The 20,179-nt window shown below is 45.9% G+C and overlaps 1 protein-coding gene across 3 annotated transcripts in view; it reads left to right on the top strand.

Annotated features, from left to right (window-relative positions):
- The window catches only part of LOC126416268 (nucleolar protein 4-like), a 436,257-nt gene that overhangs the window by 247,098 nt on the left and 168,980 nt on the right, over positions 1-20,179 (top strand). For all 3 annotated transcript variants that reach the window (XM_050083904.1, XM_050083902.1, XM_050083903.1), the window contains exon 2: positions 5,804-5,855. In XM_050083904.1, coding sequence (XP_049939861.1) covers positions 5,804-5,855 — 52 coding nt within the window. The remainder of the gene's footprint in view (positions 1-5,803; positions 5,856-20,179) is intronic.

The following is a 20,179-nucleotide window of genomic DNA, read 5'->3' on the forward strand; positions in this document are numbered from 1 at the left end:
GGTCATAAGTCCCCTAGAACTTAGAACTACTTAAACCTAACTAACCTAAGGACATCACACACACCCATGCCCGAGGCAGGATTCGAACCTGCGACCGTAGCAGAAATTGTTATGTTCGGCTACTTGGAGACCATTTGAGGCATTCAGGTTGGGAATTTTTATGAATGACAATGTGCCATATCACCAGGCCACAGTTGTTCGCCGTTGGTTTGAAGAACATTCTGGACAATTCGAGCGGAGATCGTCCGACGTGAATCCCATCGAATATTTATGGGACATAATCGAGAGGTCAGTTCGTGCACAAAATCCTGCACCGGCAACATTTTCGCAACTATGTATGGCTATTGACGCATTATGGCTCAATATTTCTGCAAGGACGACGGGATGCGGTTCTCCTCACTCGCCTCCGCATCGGGCACAGTCCCTTAACGCATGTTTTTTTTACTCCGGCGGGAGGACCCCCCAATCTGCAGTGCTTGTGGCGTCCAGATTACTGTCCGCCACATTTTACTTGACTGTCTTTTATTCTCTGGCCAGAGGGCGGTGGTTTCCTTGCCACCGGATTTGTCCTCTATTTTGCAAGACGACGCAACGTCTGTGGTTAAGGTCTTACGGTTTTGTGTCCTGTCCAATTTGTCGCCTCGGATTTTAGGGAGAGGATTTTAATGTGCTGCTGGGTGACTGGCTCACCCAGGTTTTAGGCAAGAGGTCCGCCAGTCACGATTACCTACTTGTTTCACTTCGATTTCTGTTCTCTTTTCCTTGCGTTTCCTTACCTTTTTTAGTGCGTTTCTTCTCCTCTTGTTTTGCCTCTGTATGTGAGGATTTGGAACTGCGTCAGATCTGTGTCTTTTAGCCGTTCTCCTTGTTCGCTGTCCGTCTTCGTCACTTCACCGCATGTGTTCCTGTTTCTGTGCGTTTGAGCGCTGATGGCCACGCTGTTTAGCGCCCGAAAACCTCAAACACACACACACCCACCCACCCACCCACCCACACACACACACACACACATTTCTGCAAGGGACTTCCAGCGACTTGTTGAGTCCATGCTAAGTCGCTGCACTACACTGGGCAAAATGACGTCCGACACGATATTAAGAGGTATTACATGACTTTTGTCATGTCAGTGTATGACGAATATCGCGTTAACTGAACATCACTCACTAGTCGCCTAGAAGAGGGAACGTGTAAATAAGCTGTCTTTCCGTAAAGTTCAGTACACGACATGCCGCGACAACGCTAACGGCGACAACTTGTGGGCGCGACCTTGAGCGCGGGTCAGCGCCAGCACGCCCTATTTATTCGGCCTTTTCGGTCCGACTGCGGCTGCGGCTGGCGCAGATAAGCTTGGCAATTACAGCCACCTCTCGGCGCTCCCCCCGCGCAATCATAAATTGTCTCAGGCCGCGGACTCCCCTCCTAACTCTCCCACCCCCACCCACTCCCCTACACTCTCGCGGTCGCCGTTAAAGACGCGGAAAATTGATAGATGCAACAGGTGGGCCATCTCGCGGACTCGCGCGCCTGCCAGTCGACCTGAGCGTATCGATCTCCACACACACACACACACACACACACACACACGCACACACACACACAGAAGTATTCGAATCTGCATTGCTATTATGGTATTGTATATACTAGACGCATTTCCGACTGTGTCTCATTGAAAGAAACGGTGGCACGTTTCTAGTAATTCTATCGCTGTTGCATAACAGAATCACGGTGTTGCTACACCTCTTCCGTAGAGTAGTACACCCTTCCCTTTCATGTTTCTTTACTTGCATGTAACCTGGTCCCTAACGCTCGCCTGCATGTGGCGCTCGACTCGGAGGTAAGCCTGTTCGAATCCTTATGATGTGTGAAATTTTCGCTCCGAGTATTTAGCCGGCAAGGGGGTGAGAGATTGTGGCGTGAAGTTCCTGTTCACTAGTCTCTGTGCCAATGTCCCCCATTAAAATCCAAACCTCTGCGCTGTATCTCACGAAGTGATGGCCTGTGACATTTTATATCATGACCAGTATGTTGTGTGAGGAAGTTAAACTCGGCGGCCCTCTTTCTGGTCTTTTTAATTATTTTTTTATTTTTTTTAAAGCCACCAGTCTTCTGACTGGCTTGATGCGACCCACCACTAATTCCTTTCCTGTACTAACCTTGTCATCTCAGAGAAGAACTTGCAACCTACGTCTTCAGTTATTTGCTGGATGAATTCCAGTCTTTGTCTTCCTTTACAGTAATTACCCTCTACAGCTCCCTCTAGTACAAGGAAATTATTTCGTGATGTCTTAACAGATCTCCTACCATCCTCGCCCTTCTTCTCGTCAATGTTTTCCGCATATTCAAATGGCTCAAATAGCTCTGAGCACTATGGGACTTAATATCTGAGGTCATCAGTCCCCTAGAACTACTTAAACCCAACTAATCTAAGGACATCACACACATCCATGCCAGAGGCAGGATTCGAACCTGCGACCGTAGCGGTCGCGCGGTTCCAATCTGAAGCGCCTAGAACCGCTCGGCCACAGCAACCGCCCCACATATTCCTTTCCTCGCCGATTCTCCGGAGAACGTCTTCATTGCATACCTCATGAGTCCACTTATTTTTCAACATTCTTATGTAGCACCATACCTCAAATGCTCCGATTCTCTACCTTTCCGGTTTTCCCACAGTCCGTATTTTGCTACCATACAGTGCTGTCGTCCAAATGGACCTTTTTCAGAAATTTATTCCTCAAGTTAAGTCCTATATTTGATACCAGTTGACGTATTTTGACCACCAATGTCCTGTATGCCAGGGCTACTCCACTTTTAATATCCTCCTTGCTCCGTCCGTTCTGGGTTATTTTGCTCCCTAGATAGTAACAAAATTCCTTGGTGCTGTTCAAGAGCAGTAAGCCATGTGCCGGCACCGGCTTGCACCCTGTTCCTTCTCTCATCGTCATCTTGATCACAACACCAACAATAGACTAGACACGAATTCGTTACACTCACCTATGCACAACAGATACACATACAACACAACTATCACATTCTCGCAATGAAAGGGGCTAGTGTGCGCGGAGGAAGAACACTCTTTCTGGCAGGCGGCATATCCGACCCAGTGGGATTCTCCAGCCAACAGTGCGCAAAGAGTTATGCTGCGTTCTCCCTACCAAAAAGGTCCTTAGTCCAATCACAAATTTCGCTTGATACGCCATATGATCGTAGTTTTGACTGTAAGCGTAGCCATGGTACTGAGTCAAATGCTTTTCGGAAATCAAGAAATATGCATCTACCTGCCTGCCTTGGTCCAAAGCTTTCAGACTCATGTGAGAAAAGTGCAAGTTGGCTTCCACATGATCGATGTTTTCGGAATGCATGCTGTTTGGCATGGAGGAGGTTGTTCTGTTCGAGATACATCATTATGTTTGAGCTCATAATGTGTTCTAATATTCTACAACAAATCGATGTCAAGGATACTGGACGGTAGTTTTGTGGATCTCTTCTACTAACCTCCTTGTAGATGGGTGTGACTTGTGCTTTTTTTTCAAGATCTGGTCACGGTTTCTTATTAGAGACATCTACGATATACACTGCTGGCCACCGTAAATGCAACACCCTGAAGGAAGCATCCGAATCAAGTGAAATTTACACCATGAGTTTGCAGCGATGAGCTATGCAACTGATTAGAATTTCAGCGCAGACGCACATCACGCGCGCCTGTGGCGCCACCTCATAGCGCCATTTAAGGCTTGGCGATTTCGACGAGTGTACGTTCGACACGAGTGTTTACCTTGTGGTTGTTTCACAAGACGATCAGTTATGCCTTGTAGACAACAGCGAACATCTTTTGATCAAGTATCCGAGTTCGACAGAGGAAGGATAGTGGCTTACCGAGATTGTGGATTATCATACAGAGAAATCGCTAGTCGTGTTGGACGAAACCAAACAACTGTAATGCGGATATGTGACCGTTGGATGCAGGAGGCTACGACGGACCGACGTGGTCGATCGCATTCACCTCGGTGCACCACTGCACGTGCTGATAGGCAAATTGTGCGCATGGCAGTGACGGATCGCTCAGTGACATCCCGAACCATAGCACAGCACATTGCGTCTGTAACGCATCATCCAGTGTCTGCGCGTACCATTCGACGCCGTTTACAGCAGAATGGTCTGTCCGCAAGACGTCCATTGCTTCGTCTACCATTGACGCAGAACCACAGACGTCTCCGTCGCCAATGGTGTGATGACAGACGGATGTGGACGGCAGAATGGAATGACGTTGTCTTTACTGACGAGGCACGCTTCTGTCTGCAGCACCACGATTGTCGGATTCGAGTGTGGAGACACCGTGGAGAGAGGATGCTGGACAGCTGCATTATGCACCCCCACACTGGTCTTGCGCCGGGTATTATGGTATGGGGCGGTATTGGATATTACTCTCGCACGCCTCTAGTACGCATTGCCGGTACTTTAAATAGCCGGCGCTACATATCCGAGGTGCTGGAGCCAGTTGTCCTTCCTTACCTTCAGGGCTCGGCCACAGCCATATTTCAACAGGATAATGCGCGACCACACGTGGCACGCATTGTCCAAAGGTTCTTCGTCAATAACCAGATTGAATTGCTTCCCTGGCCGGCTCGCTCTCCGGATCTGTCGCCGATAGAAAACATGTGGTCCATGGTTGCTCAACGAGTGACCCAGATTACATCCCCAGCTGCCACACCAGATGATCTTTGGCAACGTGTGGAAGCTGCTTGGGCTGCTGTACCCCAGGAACACATCCAACGTCTCATTGACTCAATGCCGAGACGTGTGGCAGCGGTGATCTCCAACAATGGCGGCTACTCTGGCTACTGATTCTGGCAGGAACCACATGTCACAGACGTCTGTAAACGTAATCTTTTGATACTTGGTCAACATGTTATATACTAAATAAATTTTGTTGTGCTACCTTTTGTCTTTCTTGGTGTTGCATTTACGGTGGCCAGCAGTGTATTATAGTTAGAAGAGGAGCTAATTCATGTGCCAATTCAGCATAAAATCTGATAGGGATTTCATCGGACCTTGAAACTTGGTTCCATTTTAACGATTTCAGCTGTTTCTCAGCACCTCCGACACCAGTACTTATTTTAGCCTGACCGGTTAGCCGAGCAGTCTAACGTACGGCTTTCCGGAGTGGGAAAGAGCGCCTGGGTCCCGGCACGAATGCGCCCGCAGGACTTGTGTCCGGTGAGCCGGCCAGTCTGTGGATGGTTTTCAGGCGGTTTTCCATCTGCCTCGGCGAATGCGGGCTGGTTCCCCTTATTCCGCCTCGACGATTGCTGTGCAAACAAGTTCTCCACGTACGGGTACACCACCAGTACTCTAGCATGCAAACATAGGGGTTACACTCGTCTCGTGTGAGGCGTTTCGTCGGGGGATGGGGGGGTCCACCGGGAACCGAACCGCACAATAACCCTGGGTTCGTAGTGTGGCAGCGGAGGGGTGAAGTGGACTGCGGTAGTAGTCGTGGGGTTGTGGACCACTGCAGCTGCGGCAGGGACGGAGCCTCTCCGACGTTTCTAGGTCCCCGGTTAACATACAACATACATACATACAATACTAATTTTGCTCTTAACGTAACACCAAGTGCCTTCCTATGACTTTTTGCCAGTCAGTGTATATTGTAATATTAGAACTCCGATACAATATATCACAAAATATTGTTCCTCTAAGCCTAGATCAGTAAACTACTGTATTTTGTTTGTGACTGCATTAATTACTCACTATATCCACACTATTATGACTGAAATTCTAAAACATTTGCTTCTATTCGCAGGACAACGTGTCGACACCGGAACCCGAGATGCCTGACGAGGAGCACTTTCAAGGTAAGTCGTTTTTCAGCACATCCAGTTTCTGGGGTTTCTGTAATTACCTTGCAGTTACACACTGCGCATTTGTCGCCGGTAACAGGAGCAAAATGCTTAAGGAGGGGAAATCAAGTAGGTGGTGATATGAAAACAGAATCACTGTCGCTACTATAATTTTCTCGTAGTTTACAGTTACTACACATTCGCCGTTATTAAGAGGAACAGAAAGCTTAAGGGGAGAAAATCAAGTAGGTGGTAGTATGCAAAACTACTAGTGTGATCTTCTGGTAAACAGATAGGCAATCATAAAAATAATTATTTAAGGTAGGAACAACTTCGAGAGCAGTGATGTATCCAGTGAGCGGTAGACATAAGCGACTTCCCCAATCACGTATGCAGAAACATGGTGACTAAATGAAACCAAGGGGGATGTTGCAGCAAGTATTCTTATGGGTTGAAGCTTGTGTTGGATGGATTCCATATTTCCAATTTTAAATGCGGAACAGAATACTGATGCAATGCTAAATTTTCCCACAAATAACAAATTAAGTCATTACAAACAGTAAGTGCAAACATACCCATAAAAGAACGCAACGTAGCATACAGGTTATAATTTGAAAGTTGCCCTCCCTTGTACGTCACGAGAAAAATGAACTTTCCGTGTACGGTATAAAGAAACGACACATATGTTTTCAGGCTTAAAAAAATGTTAAATAGCCAACCATACATAAGACAACATAAACACTCTGATTCGTGTCCCACCTGAAAAAAATTGTCTGAACTATTTGAAATAATTATGCACAAAATAAAACTCCCAGATAAGAACGATCTCAGTCAGCCACAGTTTTTCCATCAATTTTATGAAGATACTGGCTGACAAAACCGGCGTTTCTCGGGTATTCATTTTGCCAATTTTCTGTTAGAAACGAAAACGCAACATGAACTATGTTTGTAGTGTAATATCCCGGACAGTTTCTGTTCGCTGACCGCAGCTGTTTCGCATGTGTACAACGTGATTTTGTAAACGTCTGTGTGGCAACACATCTTGATAGCTCTATAGTAGGCGACGACGCTTCGCAGTTGAACCCCTCAAAAGCATTTCCTTAAGTTGACTCGACAGCATGAGTGTCTTGGCAGTAAAGAGTGAATGTATTAAAACTTCATGCATGACGACGAATTTTTTTCACGCATCTCAGTGTTTATGACGTCATATCTCTTGAACTATATGTCGTAGGGTGGTATATTTATATTTATACCTTCAGCTGCATATATGTATTCTGTCTGCAAAATGTGTTGCGAGTAGAGTTAGTAGCATTTAAACGTCATACATAAGGTGGAAGTTTTTCACGCATCGCAGTGTTTGTGACGTCATATCCCCGAACTATGATAGGTAGGTAATTCTTACACATACAGCGACTATTGTCAGACAGTAGGGGATGTGTGTACCACTTTTCTTTGAAGTCGGCCCATTGGCTTAGGAGGGGATGTGGAAGACACACACAGGCACAGGCATACACACATGTTTATAACATTTATGAATTCCGACCTTCTCGACGGAAAACGACAAATTCCAACAATAATGATCTCATACATTGTACAAATCCCCTGTGAATTTTACGGAATGTTATCATCTTAGCAATATCGAATTGATAGTATGCAAACGTGTAAAGCTGTGTATTTGACATGGTGTGGACTTTCTTAGGTTGTAGATGTACTTAATCGCTGAAGATGTTGCGTAAGGCAAAGAAAATATGTATCAGTTTACATATACATGGTTTTTCAGAAATCCTGTTACAGGCTTCTTTGGGTTTTATAGGGGACTTAAGTTTTGATGAGGGACTCATGTCCGAAAAAGTACCGTTTGATATAAAATAAGTATGAAGGTCGAATCATTTTCAGATCTACCGTTTTACGTTACCGACACATGCCGCATTGTTGATTTTTTCATGCAGCATTTGGACTAATAGGCCCCGCCATCTAATACGTTTTGTGCGAGCCATAGTACTCGACTCATTCCACTTGCCCGGGAACAACATGCATTGTATTTGTGTTAATTGTCCATCACGATTCTTCTTTGCCTCGATTTATTCCTCACCGCAAATGTACCACAGTGATTATCATGAAAATAAGGGTCACCAGTGCCTGTGTTGTTAAGAAATACGAGTACGATGCAAGCACATGATTGACGAAATAAGGAAGTTTGGGTCTGGTCGTGTAACGTGCTCGGATAGCCTAGTGGTAAGGCAACCGCTGGCGATAAGTGGGAAATCCGAGTTGTAAGTCCCAGTCCGGCACAAATTTTCACTGTAAAAAAGTGGCTCTGAGCACTATGGGACTTAACCTCTAAGGTCATCAGTCCCCTAGAACTTAGATCTACTTAAACCTAACTAACCTAAGAACTTCACACACATTTACGCCCGAGGCAGGATTCGAACCTGCGACCGTAGCGGTCACGCGATTCCAGACTGTAGCGCCTAGAACCGCACGGCCACCCCGGCCGGCTTTTCACTGTCTTCGTTCCATTATACAGCGATAGCATTTCATGACTATCATTATTATTCTTTCCCGTAGAAACATGTTCCATAGTAGCGCAAGAAGATTTTGGTGGAAACTTAGGAAAAAAAAAAAATGCAAATAACGAGACCCGAATGCAGTAAGTGCGGACTTCTAGTATGCAACATGACATTTTTTTCCGGATTTTATCTTTGTTGCCGGCCGCGGTGACCGAGCGGTTCTAGACGCTTCAGTCCAGAACCGCGCGACTGCTACGATCGCAGGTTCGAATCCTGCCTCGGGCATGGATGTGTGTGACGTCCTTAGGTTAGTTAGGTTCAAGTAGTTCTAAGTTCTAGGGGACTGATGACCTCAGATGTTAAGTCCCATAGTGCTTAGAGCCATTTGAACCATTTTTTTATCTTTGTTGTTTGTAACTAAATGAAGTCTTTTCTTTCTGTTTTTATTCTGGCCCAGGCGAGCCAATAGAAACTTACCGACCGCCATGTCATTCTCTCCCAATGTCATGATTCGAATGCGGCGTGGAGGAACATGGGGTCAGCATATCTACCTTCCGGCTGTTGTCAGCTTTTCTTGATCTTGGAGCCGCTACTTCTCACTAAAGTAGTTACTCAGTTGGCATGACGAGGCTGAGAGCTGCCCGTTCCAATCTACTCATCAAAGAAGAATCCCTGGCAATCCCAGGAACCGAACCCGAGTCTTCTGCATAGCAGCCAGACACGTTGACCCCTGAGCTATGGAGGCGAAGAACTTTTCTTTCTGTCTTGTTCTTATCTTTTAGTGGTTGCGCTAACGCCGCTGCGCAGCGAGAAAAATCTGTGACACGTAAGCTTCCCTCGTAAAATAAAGGGTCAATCCGTCTTCTCCACAGAGCAGAATGTGATTTTACCCAGAATTCCACTTATCGCTATTCACATGCAGCACGTTCGGGTCCTTACCGTACGAGTGAAACCTTTTTACACGGACCAGCCGCGCGCAGTGCTGGAGAGCGCCGGAGAGCAGCCAGCGGGCCTCCTGGAGGCTCCAGGCGTGTCTCGCCGCTTTCCTCCGTCGCCGGCTTTCCCTGGCGCGTCTCGCGACGGCGCAGCCAGATACGCCCCGGAATATTAACGCGACGTCAACATCGTCGGCGCACGCGCGGCAGGTACGGGGCTAATTTGGCTGCACATAAACACTTCCCCGGGGGTAAACAGTTTCCCAACGCCTGCCGCCGCCAGCCGCGACTCGGACGCACTCGTAAATACGCGGCAGCGGCGGAGGAGCGAGCGCGCCTGTTGTTTTTTGGCGGCGCCCGGGCCCCCGCCGCTCTAATGGCCCCATTACCATTATTGAATAACCGGGCCGGCTCCCATTAGCTCGTCGTAACGAGGGCGAGTAATTTGGCTCCCGGAACGTGACGCCGAATCACTCAATCATCGCTCGCGCGCCGCGCATTGTTGTGTGCCGCCGAGTGCATTTCCCGGTCGCGGATGCTCGCCGCCGAAAATGGCCGCGGTTAGGAATTATTCCGGTCCGGAACGGCGGCCGTGGTTTCCGGGCAAGCCGTCGCGGAATACGAGACGAGTGCCACCGGGCCAAAATGCGCCACTGCCGCCGCGTCCCACTTTCCAGCTCTTCGACGCGTTGCGGAAACCAGCTACACGTTCTGCTCTTCATTACTCTGGAAATGGCGTAGCGTGCCCGTACTAGCCGTACTGGTGCCGTAGCCTCCCAGCCTCACTCAGACATCGAATATACATCCGTGCGATATTGCAGTGCCCGTGTTCTTCAGAAGTACGATGCGATGTTCCTAGGAACACGCATGCAGGTCCGAAGGAACAGGGAATGCGGTTAACTACAGCCGTTTTGAAATACATGAAAAATTTTAGCATTTGCTAATATGCACACCATCAGCTGTATAACAGAGTGACGACGGTGAAAATTTGTTCCGGACTAGGACTCGATTCCGGATTTCCCGCCTATGGAGCGGTCGCCTTACTATTAGGCCATTCGAGCACGAACTCACGTCCAGACCCAAACTTCTGTACGTCGTCAGCCATGTGTCTACAACCTATACTTGTACATCCATTATGTACGAGGTGCATTCAAGTTCTAAGGCCTCCGATTTTTTTTCTAATTAACTACTCACCCGAAATCGATGAAACTGGCGTTACTTCTCGACGTAATCGACCTGCAGACGTACACATTTTTCACGACGCTGACGCCATGATTCCATGGCAGCAACGAAGGCTTCTTTAGGAGTCTGTTTTGAACCACTGGAAAATCGCACGGCTGGTGAATGTGCGGCCACGGAGAGTGTCTTTCATTGTTGGAAAAAGCCAAAAGTCACTAGGAGCCAGGTCAGGTGAGTAGGGAGCATGAGGAATCACTTCAAAGTTGTTATCACGAAGAAACTGTTGCGTAACGTTAGCTCGATGTGCGGGAGCGTTGTCTTGGTGAAACAGCACGCGCGCAGCCCTTCCCGGACGTTTTTGTTGCAGTGCAGGAAGGAATTTGTTCTTCAAAACATTTTCGTAGGATGCACCTGTTACCGTAGTGCCCTTTGGAACGCAGTGGGTAAGGATTACGCCCTCGCTGTCCCAGAACATGGACACCATCATTTTTTTAGCACTGGCGGTTACCCGAAATTTTTTTGGTGGCGGTGAATCTGTGTGCTTCCATTGAGCTGACTGGCGCTTTGTTTCTGGATTGAAAAATGGCATCCACGTCTCATCCATTGTCACAACCGATGAAAAGAAAGTCCCATTCGTGCTGTCGTTGCGCGTCAACATTGCTTGGCAACATGCCACACGGGCAGCCGTGTGGTCGTCCGTCAGCATTCGTGGCACCCACCTGGATGACACTTTTCGCATTTTCAGGTCGTCATGCAGGATTGTGTGCACAGAACCCACAGAAATGCCAACTCTGGAGGCGATCTGTTCAACAGTCATTCGGCGATCCCCCAAAACAATTCTCTCCACTTTCTCGATCATGTCGTCAGACCGGATTGTGCGAGCCCGAGGTTGTTTCGGTTTGTTGTCACACGATGTTCTGCCTTCATTAAACTGTCGCACCCACGAACGCACTTTCGACACATCCATAACTCCATCACCACATGTCTCCTTCAACTGTCGATGAATTTCAATTGGTTTGACACCACGCAAATTCAGAAAACGAATGATTGCACGCTGTTCAAGTAAGGAAAACGTCGCCATTTTAAGTATTTAAAACAGTTCTCATTCTCGCCGCTGGCGGTAAACTTCCATCTGCCGTACGGTGCTGCCATCTCTGGGACGTATTGACAATGAACGCGGCCTCATTTTAAAACAATGCGCATGTTTCTATCTCTTTCCAGTCCGGAGAAAAAAATCAGAGGCCTCAGAACTTGAATGCACCCCGTATATTCCAGTACAGGGGAGACATATTAAATGAAAGTCACGTGTCCTGTGTATAAATACTATATTGCAGTGCCTGTATTGCTCAGAAATTTGATGCAATTTTCTTTTGGATATGCATACACATAAAGGCTATAGGAGTGCAGGTTGTAGACACATGGTTGACAACATATGAAAATTTGGGTCTGGCCATGTAGCCTGCCCAGACAGCCCAATGGTAAGGCAACCGCTCGCAGTACGAGTCCAGGTCTGGCACAAATTTTCACTGCGAATATATACTCATGTCTACATCCGTACCAAGCAAGTTCCATTCGCGTATGGTGCCTGGGACGAAGGACTGTCCATAAACCTCCATACGAGCTCCAATTCCTCTTATTTTCTGATCGTGTCTGTTTCGCAACACATATGTGGGACGATGTAGTATATTGCCCGATTCTTACTAGTACCTACGATCTCGGAAGTTCAGCGGCAAAACTCTCCGTCGTACAAAACACCGCTCTAGCGGCGTCTTCCACTAGAGTTTGTTGAGCGTCTTCATAAGGTTCTCGCACCGAGTAAACAACCCTCTGACGAAAAGCATCAGTCCTCGTTGGATCTTCTCTATTAAGAGGGGATATACGTAAAATTAGCCAAAAATGTTGAAATTTTTTGCCACTAAATAATTCTGGAGCATGTTAGAAATATTATCGCCAATTTTCACGTTTTAATTCGTGCTGCGAGTGATGTAAAATCCACCTTGTTTCAACCAACCAGCAGTGCCACGCCCCTTTTCTACATGACTCTGCTCTTCTTTGTGATATTTTGTAAATTCCTGCCATCAGAGAAGACAACTGTAGACATCTGTAGAGTGAGCTATTCTGCAGACTCACAACTGCGGGGTAGTAACTTACTAATTTATGTAAGTTACCAATAATAATGCACTGAAGCGCCAAAGAAACTGACTAACTTACTAATTTATGTAAGTTACCAATAATAATACACTGAAGCGCCAAGGAAACTGATATAAGCCTGCGTATTCAAACACAGAGATATGTAAACAGGCAGAATACGGCGCTGCGGTGGGTAACGCCTATATAGGACAACAAATGTCTGGCACAGCTGTTAGATCTGTCACTGCTGCTACAATGGCAGGTTATCAAGATTTGAGTGAGACTGAACGTGGTGTTATAGTCGGCACACGGGCGATGGGACACAGCATCAAAAAAATGGTTCAAATGGCTCTGAGCACTATGGGACTTAACATCTATGGTCATCAGTCCCCTAGAACTTAGAACTACTTATACCTAACTAACCTAAGGACAGCACACAACACCCAGCCATCACGAGCAGAGAAAATCCCCGACTCCGCCGGGAATCGAACCCGGGAAGCCGGGCGTGGGAAGCGAGAACGCTACCGCACGACCAAGGGATGCGGGCGGACACAGCATCTCCGAGGCAGCAATGAAGTGGGGATTTTCCAGCACGACCATTTCACGAGTGTACAGTGAATATTAGGAATCCGGTAAAACATCAAATCTCCGAAATCGCTGCGACCGGAAAAAGATCCTGCAAGAACGGGACCAACTACGAATGTAGTGAATCTTTCAACGTGACAGAAGTGCAACCATTCCACTCATGGCGATATCGACCATATAACCCAGGAAATAGAAGATAAACGAAGGAATGGATTTCCTGAGCGAAGTGCAGAGAGGCAGTCATTGGACTCGCAGCAGGGCAGTGAGCATCGTAATGACGAAGGAACGAGCAGGTGAATAATAAATAAAAGGACTGGTAGCATTCATGCTGGGCCATCAACAAGTGTCAGCGTGAGAACCATTCGACGAAACACCATCGATATCGGGGCATCCAGAGCCGAAGGCCAACTCGTGTACCCGTGATGAGTGCGCAACACAACGCTATACGCTTCGCCTTGGCCCGTCAACACCGACATTGAACTGTTGATGACTGGAAACTTGTTGCCTGGTCGGACAAGTCGCATTCAAATTGTATCGAGCGGTTGGACGTGTTCGGATATGGAGGCAACGTCGTAAATCCGTGGATCCCGTGTGTCAGCGGTTGGGGGACTGTTCAAGCTGGTGAAGGCTTTGCTATGGTGTGTGGCTTGAGCAGTTGGATTGATATGGGGTCCCTGATATGTCTAGTTACGAATCTGACAGGTGACACGTATGTAAGAATCCTGTGTGATCACTTGAATCCATGCATGTCCATTGTGCATTCCGACGGACTTCGGCAATTCCAGTAGGTCATTGTGATACCCCACAGATCCAGAATTGTTATAGAGTGTCTCCAGGAACACTCTTCTGAGTTTAAACGCTTCCGCTGGTCACCAAACTCCTCACACATGAATATACTGAGCATATCTACATCTACATTTATACTCCGCAAGCCACCAAACGGTGTGTGGCGGAGGGCACTTTATGTGCCATTGTCATTACCGCCTTTTCCTGTTCCAGTCGCGTATACTTCGCGGGACGAACGACTGCCGGAAAGCCTCCGTGCGCGCTCGAATCTCTAATTTTACATTCGTGATCACCTCGGGAGGTGTAAGTAGGGGGAAGCAATATATTCAATACCTCATCCAGAAACGCACCCTCTCGAAACCTCGACAGCAAGCTACACCGCGATGCAGAGCGCCTCTCTTGCAAAGTCTGCCACTCGAGTTTGCTAAACATCCCCGTAACGCTATAACGCTTACCAAATAACCATGTGACGAAACGCGCCGCTCTTCTTTGGATCTTCCCTATCTCCTCCGAACATCAACAAAAGCAAAACGAGGATAATGGAATGTAGTGGAATTAAGTTGGGTGATGCTGAGGGAATTAGATTAGGAAATGAGACACTTTAAGTACTAAAGGAGTTTTGCTATCTGGGGAGCAAAATAACTGATGATGGTCGAAGTAGAGAAGATATAAAATGTAGACTGGCAATGGCAAGGATAGCGTTTCTGAAGAAGAGAAATTTGTTAACATCGAGTATAGATTTAAGTATCAGGAAGTCGTTTCTGAAAGTATTTGTATGGAGTGTAGCCATGTATGGAAGTGAAACATGGACGATAAATAGTTTGGACAAGAAGAGAATAGAAGCTTTCGAAATGTGGTGCTAGAGAAGAATGCTGAAGATTAGATGGGTAGATCACATAACTAATGAATAGAATTGGGGAGAAGAGGAGTATGTGGCACAACTTGACAAAAAGAAGGGACCGGTTAGTAGGACATGTTCTGAGGCATCAAGGGATCACAAATTTAACATTGGAGGGCAGCGTGGAGGGTAAAAATCGTAGAGGGAGACCAAGAGATGAATACACTAAGCAGATTCAGAAGGATGTGGGTTGCAGTAAGTACTGGGAGATGAAGAAGCTTGCACAGGATAGGGTAGCATGGGAAGCTGCATCAAACCAGTCTCAGGACTGAAGACCACAACAACAACAACAATCTCCTCCGTCAACCCGACATGGTACGGATCCCACACTGATGAGCAATACTCAAGCATAGGTCGAACGAGTGTTTTGTAAGCCACCTCTTTTGTTGATGGACTACATTTTCTAAGGACTCTCCCAATGAATCTCAACTTGGTACCCGCCTTACCAACAATTAATTTTATATGATCATTCCACTTCAAATCGTTCCGCACGCATACTCTCAGATATTTTACAGAAGTAACTGCTACCAGTGTTTGTTCCGCTATCATATAATAATACAATAAAGGATCCTTCTTTCTATGTATTCGCAGTACATTACATTTGTCTATGTTAAGGGTCAGTTGCCACTCCCTGCACCAAGTGCCTATCCGCCGCAGATCTTCCTGCATTTCTCTGCAATTTTCTAATGATGCAACTTCTCTACCTATCTGGGATGCCTTGCGACGTGCTGTTCAGAAGAGATCTCAACCCCCTCGTACTCTTACGGAATTATAGACAGCCCTGCAGGATTCATGGTGTCAATTCCCTCCAGCACTACTTCAGACATTAGTTGAGTCCATGCCACGTCGTGTTGCAGAAGTTACGCGTGCTCGCCGTACGCGGTATTAGGCAGGTGCACCAGTTTCTTTGACTCTTCAGTGTAATATTGGTACATACGCGGCCCGAGATGCCACCCATCATCGTCAGTATTGGCTCTTGAGCAACGAAGTTTGACAACCACTTGACTTAACGTGGTCCGTAACTTTCTCCCTTTCCTCTCTGTCTTTAACATCCAAGAAATTGACCGTCCTAACTCTTAAACTCTACATTGTGTTGCGTGAATGCACGACTAGTGATAATAAAATGAAGCCCGCTGCGGTTGGACGGGGATCTGGAGAGGCGCGAGGTGGCGCGCCGGAGATGACGCGGTGCGGGCCCGGCCGGCGTCGGCAGCTGTCGGGACGGGACAGGCAAGGCCGCGGCGAGACGACGGCGACAGCGGCTGCGAGAGCGAGAGCGTCCGAGTCGGAATGGAGTCAAGGTCGCGCCGCGCGCAACAAGTTCAGCAGCGCCTGCCGGCCGCCGACGCAGCCCGCGCCGCACTCCGGCCGATTGGGTTGCCTGCTGAATGCCAATTCCGGCCGCCCGTCGCAACCGACTCCCACGCTGCGGAAACGACTGCTGGCTGGCGTGTTTCCCACCGCGAGCACCGCCGCCCGGTAGCACCTTCGAGTGCGATTGTAACAATAACGTATCATCGTCAGACACTAAAGGCAACGCCTTGTTGATACAGCGGTCTTTGTCCACCGCCATCACGTGCAGTGAAAAGTGCACGTAAGCTATAACAATATAGTAACATCCAGAATTCGCCAGTGAGAGCACAAGAAAACGTAATTCAGGGTGTATACGGCCCGGGACATCCGGGAGATCCGGGAAAAACCCGGGAATTTTTTCATCCGGGACAAATCCGGGAAAAACCCGGGAATTACTTAGAATTCCGGGATTTTTCATTGTTTTAGATTTCAGTTAAAGTTTCGTAGGTTTGACGTGTAAGAGCTGATACGCTGACAAAGAACTTTAGTCCACTACTGAATAATACTGCAGCAATGAAACATAAATCAGAGAATAACACCAAAATAAAAGTTTAGTTGCATAGAAAATGGGTAATTTACACAATGCACAGACCAGTTTGCCGACACCGAAAAGTGTCAAAGGCTTTAGGTCGAAGATTATGCAGTACGTCCGTAACAACTAACGTGCATTCGATGTGCGTGATGTTACAGTTGTTTACATTTCTAACAGATCACCAGAAAATATTACGAATAGTGGCGTGAGATGCGTTACTTTCAAAGTAAATTTCCACGCAAGATGATTTATGTTACGTGTGAGAATGTGCAGTGAATTTCTTAAATCGCAGGGCGTTATAACTCTCATTCAAAACGTAACACTTTGAGGATCAGCCATTTGAAAAATGTCGGGCCCAGAAGATAAGTCATTTATGCCACTATTTAAAATTTTACCGGCACATTTGTATTTGATATGACTTAACGCGTAACACACGCTAAAAAAAGACCGAGCTTCAAGTTAGTTTTCATATTTAATGTTGTTCTTTCATAGATAAAAAATTATGCAATTGACGGCAAAAAGTGTAATTGACCTTCAAAAAAAATGTGCATAATGTGTTACTGAGCAATGTCACAAGTCTCTTCATGCCAGAACACTTCGACTTTTCTACGCAACTAATAATCATTTTGGCACGATTTTAATTGCCGAATTAGAGCCTGTTAGTAGGCCTACTGACTTCCTATCATTGTAGGACTAATAACAGTGGATGCCAATAGACGATGCAATTCTCGTTCGTACATACACATCTGCTTACGAGTTAACCGGTGTAGAAACGCACTTTGCTGAGCTGAGCGAGCTCGGCCTACCTTCGTAACGTACGCGCCGCGGCCTGTCTTTCTCGTAGGCCTCGTGCTCTGAATAACTGCCGTCATTCGCTAGCGAGATCACGTGACATGAGCTATGGTTGGCTGACAAAGGTGCATCGCTCAACGCAGTCTCTATTTTAGAGTTTCGGAAGCTACCGTGCTGTAATTTGTGGAATTTGTGTATATACTTTCGCAATACGAAAATAAACTCTGTGCATATTGTCTCGCATCAAACAACTTTTTGTTTTTCCTGGATTTCGTTTCCTAAAGTGCTGGGACGTCCTCCGCCGGTATAAGACCTTTACGATTCAAAGGACTGATAGGTTTTACAGCTCCGAGGGAAAGTATACTGTTACTTAACACGGATGTATTTTCACCCGCTTTATACGTAATTTCATCCGGGAGAAATTGTTTTTAACAGGGAAATCCGGGAAAAATCCGGGATTTTTTTTTCTTGTCCACGTAGACACCATGTAATTGTAAACATAACAACAACAACAACAACAATACGTTTAACTGACAACGAGTAACCAAGTGCGGCTCAGGACAGGTCAGTTACAGCATCGATAACTTGCTGTATTACTAGATACTTCAGACTGATTTTTTCGGCAGCCACAGGGCACACATAACGTAAAAAGGAAAAGAAATAATAGCGGAAGCGGCTACTAAAGATGTCGCCACTGTAATGAAACAAGTGTCGGGATCAAACAAAACAAAAAAATGTGTCCTTGCAAGGAGGAGGACACTCTTCAGTCCGCCGGCCGGTGTGGCCGAGCGGTTCTAGGCGCTTCAGTCTGGAACCACGCGACCGCTACGGTCGCAGGTTAGAATCCTGCCTCGGGCATGGATGTGTGTGATGTGCTTAGGTTAGTTAGGTTTAAGTAGTTCTAAGTTCTAGGGGACTGATGACCTCAGATGTTAAGTCCCATAGTGCTCAGAGCCATTTGAACCATTTTTGACACTCTTCAGTTCACCACCATTTACCAATTGGTTTCAGTTCCTGCAGGTGTTCCACAGATAACACCATGATATGAATTATTTCCGCCTACTACTTAATTTTTTTTATGAAGCTGTTTTGTCGAATGAGATGACCAATCAGTTTAATTTTTCTTCTCCGAATCATGTTAATGTCCTTTTCTCTTTATTTTCTTTTAATTTTTTTCATTAGATTTTATTTCAGTCTTTTTCATTACCACATATCTATTGCGTTTAATTTTTTTTCTTTTCTCGTTTGCCAGAGCCCACCATTCACAGCCATAGCTTAAAATGCTCCATAGAAATGTCTTGATGAATTTATTTCTTGTTTTTATAAGGTGGTTGTTTACTATTATTTCTCAACTCTTCTGTAGTCAGTGTAGTCGTTCTTTTAATCCGTCATCTCTGTTATTTTACTTTCCAAGTAGCAAAATTCCTTTACTAACATTAGTATTTTATTTCTTATCTTCATGATCGTACTTACTTTTACGTTCGATTTGTATATCACTATTATTTTAGTACTGTTCGAGTTTGTTTTCATTTGTGATAATCCAAGGTATCAGACAAAATTATTAACATACAGGTCATATCCTTTCCAGAAAATTCTAAGACTTCTATACAGTCAGCAAATCGAGTACAATGTACGGTATATGTTTAATATTAATTTTGGTCTCTTTGGTGCCGCTTTTGATTGTATTTTGTTTCAGTTTCAATAAAAATTAAATAAATATTGAGAGAGAGGCCAGCCTACTTGGACACATCTTATCCTAGCCTCTTTGTTAGTGCCATTGATATTTATTTTTGTACTGTGCTTTTTGTATACTTTAAGTATCAATCTTTTATCTCTCCAGTCTTTTCCAATTTTATTCACTTCTCCAAACAGTATCTTCCAGTCCACTCTGTCAAAAGCCTTCTGCAAGTCAATAAATGCTCCATGTATTTTCTTGTTCATTACAGTATGTTTTCCTAAGATCATTCGTTGTGCCATTATCTTCCATGATTCCTTTTGCTTTCCTAAGCCGAAATGTTTCTTCTCCTAAATGGTAATTAATCTGTCCTTGAAAATATCCAATAAAATTTTTCATCGTGGCTTAGTCATGTAATACGACGAAAAAGAACAAAAGTAAGGAATGTCATAGCCATACTATTACTACTACATAAAATTAGAGAAAATTCCGACATTACACAAGACACAATTCCCCTGATGACGGCACATAAAATCCTAAAACGTGTATGCGTACAAGGAAACGAAAAATAAATTGGTTAGACCTTGTTGTGTCTAGGCAAGACAGCCTAGACACATTGCGAGGAAGCCGAAAGGCACGCGCTTAAACTCACGCAGGATGGCGTGAGGTCTGCAACAGGATACGTAATGAATGCTATAAAGAAAAGTACGTAGCTTCTGGAATACTTAACTTTAATCCATCCTTGTGGTACATCGCTCTTGACTATACAAGTGAGACTCTTTAGATACAAGCTATGTAAGGCTAATGGCGCCTTGCTAGGTCGTAGCCATTGACTTAGCTGAAGGCTATTCTAACTATCTGCTCTGCAAATGAGCGAGGCTTCGTCAGTGTGCATCGCAAGCTACGTCGTCCCTACAACTGGGGCGAGTGCTAGTACGTCTCTCTAGACCTGCCGTGTGGTGGC

Source organism: Schistocerca serialis, chromosome 8 (genome assembly GCF_023864345.2).
Source record: "Schistocerca serialis cubense isolate TAMUIC-IGC-003099 chromosome 8, iqSchSeri2.2, whole genome shotgun sequence".
NCBI classification, from domain to species: Eukaryota; Metazoa; Arthropoda; class Insecta; order Orthoptera; family Acrididae; genus Schistocerca; species Schistocerca serialis.